The 21,036-nt window shown below is 40.7% G+C and overlaps 1 protein-coding gene across 1 annotated transcript in view; it reads left to right on the plus strand.

Moving 5' to 3' along the window:
• The window catches only part of NBEAL1 (neurobeachin like 1), a 150,919-nt gene that overhangs the window by 97,795 nt on the left and 32,088 nt on the right, over positions 1-21,036 (plus strand). Inside the window, exons 27-40 of the mRNA XM_045033167.1 lie at positions 2,100-2,681; positions 3,429-3,604; positions 3,978-4,131; positions 8,515-8,643; positions 9,151-9,456; positions 9,564-9,713; positions 12,472-12,629; positions 13,366-13,490; positions 14,613-14,739; positions 16,933-17,081; positions 17,643-17,776; positions 18,661-18,762; positions 20,034-20,129; positions 20,223-20,347. Of these exons, the coding sequence (XP_044889102.1) occupies positions 2,100-2,681; positions 3,429-3,604; positions 3,978-4,131; positions 8,515-8,643; positions 9,151-9,456; positions 9,564-9,713; positions 12,472-12,629; positions 13,366-13,490; positions 14,613-14,739; positions 16,933-17,081; positions 17,643-17,776; positions 18,661-18,762; positions 20,034-20,129; positions 20,223-20,347 (2,513 nt within the window). The remainder of the gene's footprint in view (positions 1-2,099; positions 2,682-3,428; positions 3,605-3,977; positions 4,132-8,514; positions 8,644-9,150; positions 9,457-9,563; positions 9,714-12,471; positions 12,630-13,365; positions 13,491-14,612; positions 14,740-16,932; positions 17,082-17,642; positions 17,777-18,660; positions 18,763-20,033; positions 20,130-20,222; positions 20,348-21,036) is intronic.

Raw genomic sequence — 21,036 nt, forward strand, 5'->3', positions numbered from 1 at the left:
CACTTTAAAGTCAAGTCCTTTCTCTTCGAGGTACCACTTGACCTCCGGAATGAAATACTTGTGGAACCAATCCAGAAATAATACCGCCATCACCCAAGCCTTTTTATTTGATTGCCATTACACAGGCAGGAGATTTTTGTTCTTGCCTTTTAGGGCACGGGGATTTGAAGCCCTGTAGATCAAGCCCGGCTTTATTAAATGCCCAGCCGCATTGCTACAAAACAACACAATCACACCGTCTTTAGCTGCTGTGAAGCCAGGGGCTTGTCTTTCTGATTTTGAAATGTAAGTGCAGTTGGGCATTTTTTTCCAGAAGAGCCCAGTCTCATCAGCATTAAAAACTTGTTCTAGAAGATAGCCCTTTTCTTCTATAAAAGGTGACAGAGTCCTGTGGCACCTTATAGACTAACAGAAGTATTGGCGCATAAGCTTTCATGGGTGAATACCCACTTCGTCAGACTCATGCCATGCATCTGACAAAGTGGGTATTCACCCATGAAAGCTTATGCGCCAATACTTCTGTTAGTCTATAAGGTGCCACAGGACTTTTTGTTGCTTTTTACAGATCCAGACTAACACAGCTACCCCTCCGATACTGTTCTTCTATGATTTTCTTTAATTATTCGGGGTAGGCTTTTGCTGCCTCTTCATCGGCAGATGCAGCTTCACCAGTAGTCTGCACATTTTTGAGGTTGAAGCGCTTCCTAAAACCGTTAAGCCAATTCCTTCTCATCAGAAGGCTGTCCCTCTTCGGCGGGAGGTTTGAAGAGTGCGTAGAGGCTAAGAGCCTTTTCTCGTAACGTGTTGCCATTGATAGGCACACGTTTACGGTTCATGTCTTCCAGCCATAAGTTTAATGCCTTTTCACTCTTCCCTAAAGTCTTATCACGGGCCTAGCTTGTCACCTTAGCAGTTATTGGAGCACTTGATGCCACGGCTTGACGAATTTCTCCCTCTCTCTCGAATCTTGATGGCAAGAATGCTAGATTCGTTGTGGCCATATTTACATGCCACGTTAGAGACCGCCGTACCATCTCTCAATAAGTCCAGCATAGCCAGTTTTTCCTCCAGTGTTGGAACAGATCGCTGTTTCTTTGGTTGAGCACCAGATGAAATAGTTAGCTTGTGTTTAGGGACCATGTTGTACGAAAAATACGTATCTTTAAACACTAGAATCACACTTAACGTGGCGTGATGCTCACACTATGAGAAGCATGCAGGAATGAGACCAACTGAAGGAACAGCAGATTCACGTCTCCCATCTCATGCTCACTCCGAGGCATACACTCATTGCATGCGTATAGTTGAATTTGCGTAAGTTAATGCGCGTATGATGCAACTCTGTGTGTGTGTGTGTGTGTGTGTGTGTGTGTGTGTGTAGAGAGAGAGCACCATTATTTGTCCTTTTTATTCTAGCTCAGCTGTTTCTAATCTGATATATTTTGTAATTTGTTGTGTTGATTTTGTAAACCAGTGTTCTGAATATGGGTATATGACTGCTTTTTGTGGAAATAGTTGCAAAACAGTGCCTAAGAGATGCAAACATTACCAATGTGCTATAGTATAGCTTTGTACTTTATTTCAATATCAAGGAAACTTTGTTTTTGCATTTAATAATAAATTAATAGGGTTTTTTTGTATTTTTTTAAATCATACATTGTTAGCTTTTAACAATCTACATTCTATTTCTTACCACACCAATCATTATTTTCTTCATTAAAATAAGATGTAGGTTTAGTAGAATAAAAGAAATACGTGCAATTTTCAAAATGATTGTATGGCTGTCTGATGTCTAACTTTGTTTTCTGTTGTAAATGATTACTGTGTGATGATCTTAATTCATGCAAAATACTGAAGATCCATACAAACACGAGAAAGTTAAATATGTATTTCACTTTCTCCTGTGAAGAATTATCTATAGCTCATATGTGCTGTATGTCTATTGACTAATTTATATTACAAGCATTTTTTCACAGAAGGCATAAAATGTTATGGAGTACGAAATGTGTGATTAAAGGCTAGAATGATTGCAGTTCTGTAGCAAAGATTTAACGTGCACATGCTTGGATATTTAGCCTGACCTCTTGTGCTCTCTACAGGTTTTACAGCTTTTACATTCACAGCCAGATGCAGCGCAGCAGATTTCTCAACAGCTAGCCTGGCAGGAGACATTGGTTAGACTATTCCTAAAAGAAAATTCTGACATCAGGAATGGACTTAAAGAGAGCAGGACTGACTCTACAAAGGAAGATGAAAAAAAAATTCCTTCTGAAGAGCTTCGGAAATGCTATCCTGATCAGGCAGAGGGGGGGAAAGCTGGTAGCTTTGCCTCAGTTAATGGTTCATATGATCAGTGGAGTGTGGAAGATAGCAGATCTTTAGATGTCACCAGCTGTTTTTCTGGTGCATTGCTGGAAGGTACTTCTGTGGAAGAGATGACTTTCAGGTCAGAGGATCAAGAAGAGTTATGGCACAGTAATCCTTCACATTTGCGTTTAGATCTGTCTAGCATGGACTCTTATGAGCTGGCTGATAGTGGGAATCAGATGACAGATAGCCTACCCAGCACACCGTCACCCATTGAAAATTCGAAGCCATTCTCTGGTCAGCCTGACAAAGAATCAAGCGTCATCAGTGATATGGGATTCAGCGTTGATCTTTCATTATTTGAAAACCCAGGAGTAAGTAATCCTCCCCATCCTGTCTAAACATGTATAATTCACAGAACTTTTAATTCTTTTAAAATATCCTCCCAATTAGATAGTTATGCTCTTCTCCCTCTAACAGAAGAGCGGATAAAGCAGCTCATTGGCTGTGGATATCAGTGCTGTTTGTTGCAGAATAAACATCCAGCTTTCAAGGTTGTTGGATTTTTTTTAAGATAGTTGGCTGAAATTGTAACATTATTCTTTAAATCAAAGCTATATTGGAATGACCTGTATCATCCTCATCAAGGAAAAAGTTCTGTTGTGGCCAAATCAGTGGTACCTAAGACTCAAATCTAAATTCTTGCATAGAAAGTAAAGCAAATATTAATTTAATAATCTGGACTAAACATCATTGCAGCATAATTTTAGGTTAATGTTTTCATTTAGTTAGTGGGCAGACTCTTTAGGCTACAATGTTAAAGATGATGAAACTTTCCAAGCATTGTGTACTGTAACGAATAACAAGCCTCTTTGAGGCATTCTGAACTATAAAGAGTGTAAAAAGAACAGGAGTACTTGTGGCACCTTAAAGACTAACAAATTTATTTTAGCATGAGCTTTCATGAGCTATAGCTCACTTCTTCGGATGCATAGAATGGAACACACAGACAGGAGATATTTATACATACAGAGAACATGAAAAGGTGGAAGTATGCATACCAACAGGAAGAGTCTAATCAATTGAGATGAGCTATCGTGAATTCCTTGATTGTTTCATAGGGATCTGAAGAGGAGCTCATACAGTTGCTCACAGATGTCCTGCTCTGTGTGATGTGGAAAGGTTTAGAAAGGTTTGATGATGCTGTCTGGATTGAGAGGGGACAGGTGTTTTCTGCACTGACCAAACTGGGGATATCTAATGAGTTACTGCAACCTTCTGATGAAATAAAACTCAAGTGAGTATAGATTTCGTCTTTTCTTTTGGAGGGGAAGGGGAAAAAAAGATGGAATCAGAGTTACATTAAATCCTGGTGAAACACATTGAATTGATTTACTTTGATCCCCTTCATTCTCATACAAGTATGATCAGACGTATATCTACACATCTGTACCTATTTATAAATTGAATTTATTTGACAGAACTTAAAATTGTATGCCCCTGATTTTTATGAAGATCACAATCTCCTTAATCTCATTTGTTTACAGAGTAGAAGACCGTAATATCAGTACGTACACTTAGGCTCAGTTAAATACTTTACGGGTTTTTTTTAAAAGCCACTTACTCTTAGAACATGTGATAATTACTTTGGGATTTTGTTTTCCATTCAGCTTGCTAGAGAAGATGCTGGAATGGACAGTCACTGATAACAGAGACACAAAAGCTCTTCCGACACATGCTGAAAATGCCTTCCGGCTCCTGCTCATTGTACAGGACTTTCTACAGGCAGAAGGGCTAGTTAATTCAAACTTATGGACAGAAAAGGTATAGTAACTGCCTAATGGAAACTCTTGTAAATGATATGGGGTTAAAACATTTATGACAGAGTTGTCAGTTTGAGTAATGTCACCCTTTTCTTCAATCATATGTTGTACCCTACCAAATTCACAGTCCATTTTGGTAAATTTCACAATCATAGAATTTTAAAAATAATAAATTTAATGATTTCATATATTTAAATCTGAAATTTCAGTGTTGTATTAGTAGTGGTCCTAACCCAAAAAGGAGTTTGGGTGGTGGGGTAGCAAGGGTATTGTAGGGGGCTTACAGGGGGTACTGCTACCCTTATTTATGCCCTGTTGCTGGCAGCAGCACTGCCTTCAGAGCTGTGCGGCTGGTGAGCGGCGGCTGCTGGCCAGGAGTCAAGCAGAAGTTAAGCATGGCATGGTATGGTATTGCCACCCTTACTTCTGCACTGCTGCCTTCAGAGCTGAGCCCTCAGTCAGCAGCCGCCACTCTCTGGCTGCCCATCTCTGAAGGAAGCAATGCAGAAATAAGGGTGGCATAGTATGGTATTGCTACCCTTACTTTTGTGCTGCTGCTGGCGGGGTGCTGCTTTCAGAGTTGGGCACCTGGCCAACAGCCTCTGCTCTCCGGCCACCTAGCTCTGAAGCAATGCAAAAGTAAGGGTGGCAATACTATGACACCCCCTAAAATAATCTTGTGACCCCCTGCAAATCCCTTTTGGGTCGGAACCCCCAATTTTAGAAACACTGGTCTCCCCCATTAAATCTGTATAGTATATGGTAAAAGCACATGAAAGACCAGATTTCACAGCAGGAGACCAGATTTCATGGTCCGTGACATGTTTTTCATGGCTGTGAATTTGGTAGGCCCCTAATCGTGTGACATTTGTTTTAACTAGAGACTAAGCAGAGTGTGGAGCAGATTTGACTGCCCCTTTAAATACTGGAATTTTATAAGCACATGCCACAGGGAATAGAGTTAATATTGCAAGTACATGAGTCCTTAATGGCACTCCTGATTAAAGAGCCTTATCTTTACAGACTACAGAAAAGCTACATGAATGCTAGAACAAATGAAACAGTGCTAACCATTTTCTAAGTAGGTGTTGGTCCAGTGGTCAGATGGTATGCTTCATATTGTATGTGTTATTTAAAGTAGCAGCCAAAATCATTGCATTCATTCATTCTCTGCTCTTTGTCACAAACTGAGGAAGGGCACTTTGGATTTTTAACCCTGATTTTACTTCCAGCATGTTTTTGAGCAGATTTTGGGTCAGATGCAAAAGTGACTTAAATGGGTGGTGGAAGTGTGTGGGTGGGTGTGAAAGTTCCAAATTCAGATGGCCGTGTAAGGTCAAGCTAGGGTGACCAGATGAGACGGGGAAAATATCGAGACACATGGGGTGGGGGGCGCCGGCGGAGCAAAAAAAAATAAGGCGAGTGCTGCCGACGGAGTGAAATATTGGGACAAATTGCGTCCTGACCAAAGATCGCAGGACAAACACCTAAATATCAGGACGGTCCTGATTTTGTTGGGACGTCTGGTCACCCTAGGTCAAGCTGGTATAATTTACATGCCAAGGGGGACAGAAGGGAGAGGTAGTAGTGGAAAAGCAACCAACAGGAAAGCATAAGGAGGTATAAAATAAAGAAGGCTCCCATCCTCTTGTTGGTTGTGTTTCCTGCTACAGAGCTGCTTTCTGTCTGCTCCATGTGCAAGTTACACAGACTTACATTACCCTAACATTTGTATAATCTATGAATAATGATTAAGGCTGCGAGTCTGTCGCGGAAGTCACAGATTCCGTGACTTCTTCAGGGCCCAGTGTGGCTGACCCCAGCGTTACCCAAGCAGTTGGCTCCAGGACTAGCTGGTCAGGTGGCCCCGAGGACACTCACCCCAGCCGCTCTGGCGGACCCGCAATCAGTTACACCGGCCGCTGCGGCATTGGCCACTGCTCGGGCAGCCCTGGGCAGCCAGCCCCAGCCAGTGTGGCCGATCCTAGGGACCACCTGAGCAGTGGTCCCCGGGTGGCTGGCGCAGGTGCTTCCAGCAGTCCCTGGGTGGCCGGAGTAGCTGCTTCCCCGGGTGGCCGATGCGGCTGCTGCCAGACATGGTCCCCCGGTGGCTGGAGTGGCCAGAGTAGCTACTTCCCGGACAGCCCCTGATAGTGGTGCCTGGGCAGCCGGTGCAGTCGCTGCTGGTGGCCCCCAGCAGCTGGTGCCACAGCTGGCCCTACCCATCCTCGAGCAACAGCCCCCAGCAGCAGCCCCCCGGCTTCTCCCCTAGCAGTGGCCCCTCCAGACACCCCTCCCCCAGCAGCGGTCCCAGTGCCTCCAGCAGTGACCCCCTTAAGATTTAGTCACAGGTATTTTTAGTAAAAGTCACGGACAGGTCGCAGGCTGTGAATTTTTGTGTATTGCTCGTGACCTGTCCATGACTTTTACTAAAAATACCCGTGACTAAATCGTAGCCTTACGCATAGTGCACGACCCTTGGCACCAACAACCGTGGTAAAGACATTGGTACTGCCGACAACGCCCTCCTCGGTACTGATGCTCTCAGTACCACAGCAGTTTTTCCACCCCAAAGAACTTCTGGTATTCTTAGGATTGTAATCCCCACTCCTTGGTACCGACCTTACTCTAGCTCGCTCGGTACTGTGCCAACTTACTCCACCACCTAGATCAGCTCCTCCTTTATCCAGTGACAAGGATGCTGCTGCTGCTGAAGGCGAAATGCACTATGTTTCTTAGATTATAAAAAGATTAATTTTACTCCTAGTATATGATTAATGACATCAACATAAGCTTGGGTATAAAAATAAAAAGAATGAAAGTGGCCCAAGGCTCTGAGCACCTCACAGGATCAAACTTGAAGATTACAAACAGGGCAGGGATCCTGTTTGCTTAATTCTCTCAAAAGCATCATGCACACCACTGGGGGTAATGAAACAATAAATTAATTTTTCATTTAAATGGAAAGGAATGTAACATAAATGCACCCTGAGTTAAAATGTATTACCTTTTATGGTGTGAATATATTATTGCCCTTATATAAATCCATGGTACGCCCACATCTCGAATACTGTGTACAGATGTGGTCTCCTCACCTCAAAAAAGATATTCTAGCACTAGAAAAGGTTCAGAAAAGAGCAACTAAAATGATTAGGGGTTTAGAGAGGGTCCCATATGAGGAAAGATTAAAGAGGCTAGGACTCTTCAGTTTGGAAAAGAGAAGACTAAGGGGGGACATGATAGAGGTATATAAAATCATGAGTGATGTTGAGAAAGTGGATAAGGAAAAGTTATTTACTTATTCCCATAATACAAGAACTAGGGGTCACCAAAATAAATTAATAGGCAGCAGGTTTAAAACAAATAAAAGGAAGTTCTTCTTCACGCAGCGCACAGTCAACCTGTGGAACTCCTTACCTGAGGAGGTTGTGAAGGCTAGGACTATAACAATGTTTAAAAGGGGACTGGATAAATTCATGGTGGCTAAGTCCATAAATGGCTATTAGCCAGGATGGGTAAGAATGGTGTCCCTAGCCTCTGTTTGTCAGAGGATGGAGATGGATGGCAGGAGAGAGATCACTTGATCATTGCCTGTTAGGTTCACTCCCTCAGGGGCACCTGGCATTGGCCACTGTCGGTAGACAGATACTGGGCTAGATGGACCTTTGGTCTGACCCGGTACGGCCTTTCTTATGTTCTTATGTGTGTATGCTCTTAAGAGTAGAGCCTTTTTTAATCAAAACAATCATATTCTCAGCCACTGTATTTGTAGAATTGACACTTACCGGGAATGACTTAGAGAAATAGAGTGTTAATTTTATTTTTATATACACACATAACTATTTTTGTTCAGGGGATAGATATTTTGTCAAACTGCACCCGTAGCTGTTGCAGTCCTGAATTCTGTCACAATTAGTTGTTGAACCTCTGTCCCAGAGTATATTTAATTAATTACTTTTGGTTAAGTTGAAGTGTGGGGGACAGCCTGCTTTGTTTGTTGTGGTAGGGTATGTCTAGACAGCCTGTGGCAGTGAGCCTACCTGCCGGGGTTGACAGACTTGGGCTTGCATTACTGCACTAAAAATAATTGTATAGACATTGGAGCTTGGGCTCTGAAGCGCACCCTCCTCTCTAGGCTTCTAAGTCTGAGTTCCAGCTTGAGCCACATCCTCAGTACGGTTAATTTTAGCAAGGCAGCACAAGCCCAAGTCTGTTGACCTGGGCTGGGGGGCTTGCTGCCATGGGCTATGTAAACATACCCTTATAGTCCTCATCAGGGCTTCAAAATGATTATTGGATGACTTTACTTGTAGTTATATTAGTGTCTCAGCATTTCGTATTTTGTTTCTTTTTTCTTCACACAAATCTTTTACTTTTACAACAGCTTTTAGAAGAGCTGGTGACACTCATTGACAGCCTGTCACTCTGGTACTCTGCTGGCCCAGAATGGATCAAGCTCTCCCAAGTGCAGGTCCAGTTGCTCCTTGGATTCATTGGACAAGATAACTTACAGGTTTGTTATATATTAATGTGTCTAATACTGTATGTAACATTCGTGCTGATTATGTAACACTAGAACTTTCAGTAACTGTGTAGGGATGCAGTTCGCTTCAGTGAGCTTGCTGATGTCGTCACAATCCTCAAACTTGTTATAAATGAGAGGCTTCAGCTGCTGCCACCACATGCAGACTTGCTACACATTCCTCTCCACCCTCAGCTCCTGAAAGCAGTTGCATTTCTAATACATTAGATTGTAAGCTCTTTGAAGCCAGAGCCATCTCTACTGGGTGTGTCTTTGTGTACAGTACTTATCACAATGGGACTCTGATCCAGCCAGAGGCATTTGGGCAGTACCATAATGCAAATAAATTAATAGTGGCTAAGTGTATTGAAATCCTATACTTCTCTAACTTACTGGAAGTTTCACACTACCTTACAAACAGGAGTCACACAAAACCCTGTGATGAAATGTAGCATGCACTAGCCTCACAGGGGTTTGGTTTGGTTTTTCTCTGTCCAGGTTTGTGCTATGGCAGCAGCCAAGCTAAACACCCTTCTTCAGACCAAAGTAATTGAAAGCCAAGCTGAGGCGTGCTATCTCTTGGGGAAGTTGGAAGGCATCCTGAGTAAATCAATCAAAGAGAAGACAGAAACATACACATTCTTGATTCCCCTTGTTCGAACGCTGGTATCCAAAGTTTACCAACTTCTCTTCATGAACCTGCACCTACCTTCGTTGCCTCTCACCAATGGCAGCCCCTCTTTCTTTGAGGACTTCCGGGAGTATTGCAGCTGTGATGAATGGCAAGTTTATATTGATAAATATGTAAGTAATGGCTTCTTCTTGGCTTTTTCTCTATTTTCTTCCATTAGGGAGGAGAGAATCTGTTCAGCAATCATCTTGATTTTTTTTAAATATTTCTTGTGCATCAGATTATTCCATATATGAAACAGTATGAAGTCAGTACATTCAGTGATGGTCATGAGCATATGGCACTTTATTGGAAGGACTGTTATGAGGCATTAATGGTGAATATGCATAAGCGAGACAGAGAACGAGGAGAAAGCAAACTCAAATTTCAGGTAAAGTCTTTAGCTTTTCTAAAAACAGTTTGTACTTTTTCAGGAGCAAGGGTAGGAAATTAGTTTGAAACTGATCTGATCCCAGTGATTGTTGGGGGAAAAGCACTGCCAGTGATCATGTGTATTGAGAGATCCTAACCTTCATCATCATCATACCTCCATTTTGCATGCGGATTGTGCGAAATTATTTCATTGATCCAGTATTGATAACCACTTTCCCACTAATTTAAATCAATGCTGTTTGTCTGTTCTCCAGTATTAAACCTTTTAATATTTCAAACTTATTTTAAATGGTGATTTTTACAAATTTGTTTGACACCCTGGGTCATTTGAAATGATTTCCAGCCCTAATTAAACTCTGTGAATATCATCTTAATGGTTCATTAACAAAGAACAGTCAAATACAGCTACTCTGATTTTCATAGAATCATAGAATCTCAGGGTTGGAAGGGACCTCAGGAGGTCATCTAGTCCAACCCCCTGCTCAAAGCAGGACCAAACCCAACTAAATCATCCCAGCCAGGGCTTTGTCAAGCCTGACCTTAAAAACCGCTAAGGAAGGAGATTCCACTACCTCCCTAGGTAACCCATTCCAGTTCTTCACCACCCTACTAGTGAAAAAGTTTTTCCTAATATCCAGCCTAAACCTCCCCCTCTGCAACTTGAGACCATTACTCCTTGTTCTGTCATCGTCTACCACTGAGAACAGTGGTCCGGTGGATCTTTTTTTATTCAGAAATATGGTAGTAATGTCTCCTTGTTTGTTGTTTTGGATCTGGTCCTTCTTTGATTCTCCCAAGGCTAGTTCCGTGCTCTTATGGATTTCCATGGTAGTTACAATGTAGCAGAAGTAAACACTCCCTGGTGTTAGCTCTTTGGTTCCCCAGAGTTGCAGATCACACTGGTTGATGCTTGAGTGTGATATACAGCACGTACCATGCTCCACCTTGACAGCTTCTGTAGAAATTTCACTGTAGAATGAAGTTTACCTGTTGAGGTATCGAGTAAATAGCGAAAGAGCGATTGGAGTGATTGGGACTAGACCCGTGGTCTCCTACCTCCCAGATAGATGCCTGAACCATTGGATTATAGAGTCATTCTCATTCTCACTCTCTCTCTTTGGCCCAGTGACTGTTCCACTGTGGATTAATACTTAAATAGTCACTGATTCATTATTTATCCAAAGTGGAACAGCTTCAACAGGAGAGATTGTGGGAGTCCCACATCAGAATATATCATAGTTCAGCCTGCTGCTGAGACTTCGGAGACCCCTGTTCAAATATTTTTCTCCCCTTCTGCCTGAATGGGGAATTGAATCTGGATCTCCAGATCTCAAGCGAGTGCTCTCACCTGTGGACTAAAAGTTAGATGATGGGCACCACCACAATCTCCTCCAGCTCTGACCATTTTGTGTGGAGCAAGGCGGGCATTCTCACAAAAAATACCTTGTGACTCCATACGGCTGGTTCCTGTTCGTGGATCACTAAGCAGAGCTGGTCGTGTCATAAATAAACAGATCAGAGTTAAGGTCTCTTTTACCTGGAAAGGGTTAACAAGCTCAGTAACCTGAGAAACACCTGACCAGAGGACCAATCAAGGGACAGGATAATTTCAAATCTCTGTGGAGGGAAGCCTTTGTCTGTGTTCTTTGTTGGATTGTTCGTTCTCTTTTTGGATTTAAGAGAGGCCAGACATGTCTCCAAGTTCTCCTGGAGTAGTTCCTACTATTCAATAGTGAGTATTAATTAGAAAGGCGGATTAGTCTTATAATTTGATTTCTACATTTGCAATTGTGTGTTTGCTGAAGGAAATCCTTTATTCCTGTTTGCTGTTACTTTGCTTTTACTGAGAAAGAAAGGAGGGGGGGATTCTCTCCAGAGATTAATAAATTTAGACCCTGTGAATTGTTCCATCTTGGATTACAGAGACAAGTTACTTTCTTTTTAGTCTTTAATAAATCTTTTCTGTAAAGGACTTGGTTGATCTTTCCTTGGGTGGATTCTCAGGGAAAGGGGAGGAGGGAAGCATCCCTCTGTAGTTGGATCCCGGTATCTCTCCTAGGAAAAGGGAGGGGGGAGGAAGCAGGGGGGAATGGTTTATTTCTCCTGGGTGTAAGAACTCCATGGATTTGGGGCTCTTGGGATCCCCAAGGATTTTGGGGAAGGACTGTGTCCCAATACACGTACATTATTGGGTGGTGGCAGCTTTTACCAGATCTAAACTAGGATTTAAGTTTAGATAAATCCATGCAGGTTCCCATATTGGAACCCAACAGCTCCAAGTGGGGGTGAGAACTATGACAGGTCGTCTCCCTGCAGGCTGGGCGTAGGTGCCCATCTCCGAGAGAGGATTGGGGCTCAGCACACATCCCTCCCATCAGCGTCTCCCAATGGTTAGCGTACGGGCACTTTGTAAGGCGCCTGTCTCTCCCCATTCAAACACAGGTTTGTACAGTGCCATGTTGTTCCTGTGATTTTTATAGGCACTTAAAAGTTGGGCACTGTGACACTCAGCATTGTAACGCCTAAATTCCTTTTGTGGATCCTGGCCTAGATGCTTGTGTTTCCTGCCCTCATTTAACGTGGATGTGAAGCTATTCAGCACATACTGCTGAAGTAAGCAGAATTTTTGCAGTTACCTTTAATATTTCCTACTTACTGGTGAAGGTTTTATCCTTTGCATGAGGCAAAATGGTTTTTACAGAAGACAAGGTTCTTACAGGAAACTGCATCAGATTTACTTACAATGTTGCTTTCAGGAGTGTTTTGTGGAGCCATTTAACCGAAAGGCACGCCAGGAGAACCTGCGTTATAACAGCATGCTAAAACAGCTTAATAGTCAACACACCGCTACTCTGAGGCAGTGGAGAGCAGCCCAACTTTATCTGACTTGTGAACAGGGCCCCTGGGCTGAAAGGTAAGAGTGAAATACTTTATTCCCAAATCATCTTACGTCTAATAGAAAGTTGTCCAATCAATTTGCTTTCTGTTTCATATAGTTGTAATTGCAGAAGGTTGTTAAAGTATTCTGGTAACCATCCTTGATATATAAGATTACTATTGAATGTTCTCTTTTTAATGTTTATCTGCATTTAACAAGCAAAATGCCAGTGCTAAAGTTTAATATGTAGCTCAGCTAGATTTTACTGAAAAGTAACATGTAAAAAGTAGCTATGCATGAAGGAAATTTAAAACTTACTTAATGTACTAAAGACCAGTGGTTGTGTAATATGTTTCAGAAGGGTGAGATATAATGGATATTTAACACAGTGCTGGTATTCTGTAATAAACACAAAGGCTAAAACCTGGGTAAAGACAAATTTGAATATGATTATTGTGTTGTGCCTACCTGAATTTCCCCATCAATTTCATTTGGATAAGATATTCTTTACTGCCTGTCCAGAACTGTCAGGTACTCTTCCTGTGAGCTGTTAAACAGCTGCTGTATTTCAATGGAGGATGTGCATAGTATGTTAGGTGCTGAAATGTTAGATATTGTACCATGTATCGTACATTTGTTACCTATTACTCTTAAGGGTATATGATTTTTTTTTTTACATTATGATTTTAAATACAGACTCTGATAGAATCAACTCATTCCCTCTAAGTATTTGTTTTTTATATCTTAGTACAAATATTTTTGCTATTTCTAGGAAACAGAATCCCATTCACTGGAAACTTTCAAATGTGGAAAACTACTCGCGTATGAGGTTAAAACTAGTGCAAAATTACAATTTCAACTCCCATCAGGAGGCCAGTGACCTGAGAGACAATTTAGGTAAGATCCAAATTCACTGTTGCATTTCCTCACTTATAATTTAGATCATGGACTATTTATATTCCTGATTCCTTAGCAACCTTTTGCAAATTTTAAACAGGGTTTTGTAGTTATTTTAAAATGCTTTTTTTTATTTTCTCCTCTAAACAAACCCACATTTCCTTATAATGGAAATATATGTTGTAAGATAAAAAAAAGGATATATGGTTGATTCAAATAAAGTTTTCTTGAAAAATCTGTTTTAATGGGATACTGTCAACTTGCTTAGATCCAAAGCGGAATCTTCCTTCAAAATAAATCTTATTCAGCATCCCTAGAGAATGCTTTATGTCTGCATGTTTGTGTTGCCAAAAATGATGTGTCTTTTTAAAAAGAAAAAAACAAAAGAACCCCTCCCAACTCTGTTTTTCATATGAGCAAACAAATAGTTTTTCAGGGACCTTTACAATATTTATATTTCTTTAAGCAAGGTAAATGTTGAGACTAAAATATGTTGAAATTATCGCATTAAACTTGAATCAAGCCTGTGTGGTATCATGAAGAATTATAGATGTGTTCGAATATTTGGCCACAGTTATAACTGTGAGTTATAAACTGAGAAGTTAAGTGTTGCATTTTTCACAGTTGGGGGTATTTTAAATTATTCTATGTTCCCCAGAACCGTATTTTGTAAGATTGCAAACCATCCCTTCCCCAGTGCATGTGTACATGGGGACATGCAGGAATATTAATCCAAATTAACTAACGGTATGGATTTGAAGTAGATTATTTAAACCACATTAAACTCCTGTGGGTACAACTTCATTCAGAATTAAAGTGGCCTTAATTTGGTTTAGTTTAATTCACTTCCAAAGTAAATTAAACTAAACTGAATTAAGTCCATTTGAATTCTGAAAAACAACATCCATACGGGTATTTAATGTGGTTTAAGCAATTCACTTCAAATCCGCACCTTTAGTTAATTTGGATTAATTTTCCTGCATGACCCTGTGTAGACGTGCCCATGGATACTATTCAGCTCCAGTAATTGTAGTCAGCTGCCACAGTTTAGCTATCCAATAGTACTGTGGTGAAATACAAATCTATATTTTGTTTGAGCTGAAAATATCTTTATTCCAAAAGGGATGCAGCAGACACAGCCATCTAGTGAGTCACTGCTCCTGGAGGTGGTGAAGCAGGTGAAAGTTAGTGACATGGAGGATGATATACTTGAACTGCCAGAAGAGGACGCAACTGCTGGTGCAAGCATGTATGTATGTACAGCACTTTGGGGAACCCTGAAATTCATCTTTCCACTAGGGATAAGGAGTGGGAAATATCTCCTGGACTGGGGTAGATGGTGCACAAAACTGCCCTCTTTATTTCCTGTTATGACTAATGGCTTGTTTACATGGGGACACTCAGGAAAGTTACACCATATTAACTAAAGATGTGGATTTTAGTTGGACTTGTTAAACTGTGTTAAACCTCTGTGTGAAGACCCTCATTCAGAATTAAAGGGCCTGTAGTTTAACTAATCCACATTAAATTCACACACTTAGCTAATTTGGATTAATTTTCCTGAGTGTTCTCATGTAGACAAGCCCTGAGCCATTCAATCCAGTATTTATAGTGTTGCGAGTGGAAAAGTTGCAATTGGGCTTACAATAATATAATCTCAGTTTAGAAAGGGGCAGCCCTTCACAGCCAGCTCAGGTTGCAGGACAGGGATAAGCAGGAGGGCTACTACACTCTCAGGTGGTAGCATGGCACCTCCTTGAGCAGTGGTAGCTCTTCCTCACTAAGCCCTGGTTTACACCGGGGAGGGGGATCGATCTAAGTTACGCAACTTCAGCTACATGAATAACGTAGCTGAAGTCGACCTACTTAGATTGACTTCCCGAGGCATCTTCACCGTGGTGAGTAGACAGCTGCTGCTCCCCCGTTGACTCTGCCTGCGCCTCTTGCAGCGCTGGAGTACAGGAGTCCACGGGAAAGCGCTTGGGGATTGATTTATTGTGTCTAGACTAGACACAATAAATCGATCCCCGCTGGATCAATCACTGCCTGCCGATCTGGTGAGTAGTGCAGACATACCCTAAGGGAGCTACTATTGGATAAACGCAGATTGTCTAACAAGCATGGGGATTGGATAGTGATACGCCACTCATAAAAAAAACAGCAGCAAGCAGAAACAGGCTTTCTTCACCCTTCTTGCTAAAAGAATGGGGTAGAATTGTAGATGGGGAGTGGGCCTATCCCTGATTCTCTTTAGCCCTGGTCCTGGGCTCAAGTTGGACCATCCTTATGGCTACTCTAACGTCTGCCAGGTAGCAATGATTCCCATGGGGCCATCAGTAAATTAAGCATAGCTGAAGCATAAATTTAAATTAATGGAGATATCCTATCTCCTAGAACTGGAAGGGACCTTGAAAGGTCATTGAGTCCAGCCCCCTGCCTTCACTAGCAGGACCAAGTACTGATTTTTGCCCCAGACTCCTAAGTGGCCCCCTCAAGGATTGAACTCACAACCCTGGGTTTAGCAGGCCAATGCTCAAACCACTGAGCTATCCCTCCCCCCATAGCAGACTTCAGTCCTGCCCCTTCCTCTGCTCCCTCCCCACCTGCCTCTGACATGTCTGCCGCACCAAAAGAGGCAGGAAAAGAGCCATGTAGTTGCCAGCTATGCTGGGCTGTGTGCCTACCAGAGACATCCCCTAAATCTGGGGAAATGCGTTCTTTATGCCATCTGAGTGGCTCAAAAGAAGTGAAATGGAGATGATAATCTGCCCCAGTAACTGCAGATGCAAAATTGCACAAACAATTCTTTGTACCATAAAATTGTAGGTGCAAAGAAGTAGCCTTGTTAGAGAGGCCTGTAAAAGTAATCAGAATATTTTTATTTACATGAATAATTATATACTGCCTTATATTATACCTTTTAAAGTTACAAAAGTTCACGTATTTATTTAAAAACTAAACGACCTTGTATTATGAACTTTTCAGTAACTTCTATTTAAAATATTGCCACAGTTTGTTGTCTCTTGGAACTAGGGGGGCAAGGAGACTTACCCAGATTCAACTCTTTTATAGTTGGAGCTTGTGTGTTGGCTTATTTTTAAGTTTTTGCCTTTTTATTAATCCAGAGATATGAAAGTTGGCATTATACCTTATACCGTAACAATAGCAGATCCATCCTGTAAGATCTTATTATACAAAAGAAGTGACTGGAATAGAAAGATTAAAAAGCTCTGCTATGAAATAAACAGGTTGAGGTGTAAACATTGAATCAGAGAACTCATGAGCCTACTAATTAAAGTGAAATAGTGGAATGTTTTGTATGACATGCTCTTAAGACAGTTCAGATTTGATTCTTTTCTAAATTGTGCTTTTAGTTTGTGCCTGGTCGAACTGTGCAGTCTAGAAAAACACATAACATGGGATGGTGATGTTGTTGTTGTAGGGATGAAAAGGAGGAGCAGGGTCAGAAAGAAAAATTGGTACTGTCTGAAGAATGTGAACTCATTACACTAATTGATGTAATACCTGGCAGACTGGAGGTCACTACCCAGCACATCTGCTTCTATGATGGGAGCATTGAAAAAGAGGAAGGTGAGCATCACAATAGCGCTACTTCCTTTTAGTTCAGCAACATGTTCTTTCCAGCTAAACTTTATTTTTTTAGAACAAATACCAGTGTTGTTGACCTCTAGACACCTCTCTCTTAGCTAATTATCAGAGTTGCATATAATGTTCATTAGGCTAATGACTTCATATTGTTCCTTTCGAGCAAGGTGTCTGTAAATGTAGCCTATCCACTGAGCCATTTCACTAGTGCAGTCTTAAATTTTTTCCCCCTCTCCTGGGGTAGCATTAGGCTGCTAATCATAGTCTAAGGAACAAAATTTCTTTGTATAATTTATACGAGTAATTGACAGGTCCCTATGATTTCTGCCATGTGTTCACCAGTTATGCTAACCACATGAGCTTTGTCACCTGTATGAATTGATAAGAAAAGTAGTTTGTAAGCATTAATCAGCGATATCTGTTTGGTGAGCTTTTATAAAAAGGTGTATAGTTTAACTCTGATACGTGAAACTGATCTTCAGAAAATTAACTGCACTGTTTCACCAAAAGAAACTGGATCAATAACTGAAGTTGTTCTGTTCACAGGAGTAGGTTTTGATTTCAAATGGTCCCTTTCTCAAATTCGAGAGATACACTTGCGCCGATACAACCTGAGGCGGTCAGCCTTGGAGATCTTCCTCACTGATCAGACCAACTACTTCCTTAACTTCAATAAGGAGGTATGGAATTGTCGAAGCTCCCCTGGTGGACTGTCAGCATAAGTGACAAATTCTAGTTTACTGGCTATGGCTAATGTGATTTTTGGCAGCTTCTGCTGCATTATATTAGGTCAAAGTACTTGCTAGATTGAGCTGCTCTGAGAAATTAGAATATGGATCTTTTTATGTTGTTGAAAACCCCAGTCTGGTTTCCAGTAAAATTGAATAGTCAAAAGAAGAACAAAACTCTTATTTTTTCATGTGCAATTACTATTTAATTTCTGCCTCATGAGAAATTATACCGGGGTAATTTCAACTTCTTTGTACTAAACAAATCATAAAAACTTTGTACAAATGAATTACAAAGCAATGGAGAATTACTATCCTATCATGCAGAGGGGGAAATTATTTATATCTTGCTCTTCGGATGGTTTGCAAATGCTGTGCTAATGTTTTCTTGGATAATTTAAATAGGATGAGGCTAAAATGAATAACTGAACAGGGCTGGGTTAGATACTGATGAATTGGTAAATGTTATGAATAGCTGTTACCTGGTGAATATTTAAAGTGAATAATTCATCAGAGTACCTTGTGTAGAAAAAGACTGATATAATATTAAACATGAAAAATGGCAGTGTTTTCTATTATGTTTACGTGGGGATAATGTGTAATTTTGCTGGGTTATGATTTTGCAAAAGTAGTATTTAAATTAATCACAAATAATACCCATTTTTAAGTCCTGCAGCTAAATAAATATCTAAAGATAAATAAATATCTTTTTGGCAGCAAGAGGGCAGCACAGTTAAAAAATGTAGTAATTTTTTGCTTCATTAAGAATTTAATCCGTAGAGCAGTTGCTTTTGGTTTTATTAGCTGAATTTTCCAGTGTAAATGTTTTCTTACAGGTGAGAAACAAAGTGTACAGTCGAATCTTGTCACTCCGTTCTCCAAATATTTATGGGACCAGATCTCCACAGGAACTGTTTAAAGCTTCAGGCTTGATGCAGGTAAGATGAATTCAGCTGAAATGATTTAGGGTGTTTCAGTGCTTCTCAAAGAACTGCTTAATAATAAAGTAGTTAAACTAGGATATTTCATCTGACCTCTAAACTTTTGCATGTGCAGTTGTGCGTGCGCCCAGTTATTGCAGTTATACCACTTTGCAGGCCTATTTGTGTCTGCAGATGTTAGACGTACGACAAAAATTAGAGGACAGTTTTGCAAATTTGTCTTCTGGTGTCAGTACATGGGGCTTAGGTGAAAATTTCTTTTGCTCTGTGTACAAATTATTTGCTTTGTTATCTTATTATGGGTGCTTTCAACAAAACGCACTTAAAGATGTAGAGGTGTGGCCATGGTTCCTTGCTTCAGGTGCAGTATTATTGGCTTGTAAGCGAAGTGTCAATTTTCAGAAACATCATGAAATTTTGGCAATTTATCTAACTTCACAGGGCAGTCTTATTTTTCTGGGGTGTTTTTTTGTTTTGTTTTGGTTTTTGGGTTTTTTGGGCATCAACAGATCCTGTAGTTTTCTGTGAGAAATAGAGAAATGTATGATCTTATTAACATTAAGAATTCTCCAGTTTCCTCTTTTGTACCTTGGCCTTCCTAGCTCTGCACCTCAGCCACTTTCCTAGACAAAGAGGAATGGGAAAGAAGTTATCACCACCAATCCTTAGTTAGAAGGAAGGTTCAGAGTTACATAAGGCACTCCTTCCTCTTAAGGATATAAAATACTTAGTCTGCAGCACTTTCACAAGGATACTGGAATATTTCACTGATGCATATACAGTTAACTGAGGAAGATCAAAAGACTTTTTTTTTTTTTTGGTTATTGGAATTCTTTATCAAATGCTCCCTTTTTCCAGTATTTATTTACCTCTCCTTTACCTCTTCAGCTTTTGTTCTGTTTTGCTTTTTCTCCACTATTGCTCTTTCCCCCTTTCTTCTGTCCTTTTTGTTTGTTGTTTCATTTAGTTTAAAAAAAAAAACGTATTGCCAGCCTGGGGTTGTTAGCTGTCCCCTGCATTTAACCTGAATTTGATAACCCCTTGCCTCTGTCAGGGGTCAGCTAATCTCATCAAGAAACAGAGCAGAGCCACAGATGCAGGAAGAATTTTAAACTAAGTTATGAAAATTGAAATTTGCAAATTCTTATGTGTTTAGTGCCCCTCACTATGAGAAATATCTCCTGGTAGCTAAGCATTGACAAGATACTCTACAATGACAAGAATTTCTTCAGTTTAATGATTTTAGTGTCGCCTTTTGTCTCCTTCAGAAATGGGTGAACAGAGAAATATCAAACTTTGACTATCTCATTCAATTGAACACCATGGCGGGACGAACTTACAATGACCTTGCCCAATATCCTGTGGTAAATTTTTTTTTGTTAATTGTCACTGGATAAATGTGATTATTTTGTGGAAAGATGGATTTTATATCTGAATTTTGAACTGTGGCTTTCTAGTTTCCTTGGGTCCTGCGAGATTACACTTCAGAAGAGTTGGACTTGAATAATCCTGCTATCTTTAGGGATCTCTCCAAACCTATTGGGGTGGTGAATGAAAAGAATGCCAAAGCTGTGCAAGAAAAGTAAGTATTAAAATTCCCAGTTATGTTTCTCTCTCCATTTATTTTAGCTTTCTGATGGGACGTTTTAAGACTAATAATAATTCATTCTGAGAATTCCATAACTATTTGTAACTGTGACATTAATTGTTATAAAATTAGCCTGTTTGATGGCAAAGACATACATTAGCCATATAGCTTGGAACTGTTAGGCAGCGATACTGTTATATTAACAGCAGCATATGCAACATTAAAGAGTCAAGTTTTATTGCCTCTAGCTCTAGGAGGTAAGAAATCTTTTTCAGGTTGGTTTGTTTCTCAGGGTTCAAGAGAGGAAACACAGGGTTTCAGAGGAACTAAGGGGCACCTGTCTGAAGTTGACTGGATCCAGATGATTGAAAATTTATCTTGTCCCCTATACATGTTTCTGGATAAAGGCATCCCAGATACAGCCATGCTGATGGATTTGACTAGAAGGAGGGATTATCCTATTTGGGTCTGGGCTTTCTCCTGGTGTTCTGAGTCCAAATTTTATCCTTGAAATAAGTTGAATCTCTTCTCTGGTAACGTTGTTGTAGATGGGAATGACAGCTACTTCCACTCACATGTGAGCGTAGTCATCCTTAAGTTTTGCTGGAGTGGGGAGCGAACACTTTGGCTTGTCTTGGTTGTCAGGCAGCACTTGTCAAGTTTCTTCCCAAACAGGGTTTCTC

Source organism: Mauremys mutica, chromosome 10 (assembly GCF_020497125.1).
Source record: "Mauremys mutica isolate MM-2020 ecotype Southern chromosome 10, ASM2049712v1, whole genome shotgun sequence".
NCBI lineage: Eukaryota > Metazoa > Chordata > Testudines > Geoemydidae > Mauremys > Mauremys mutica.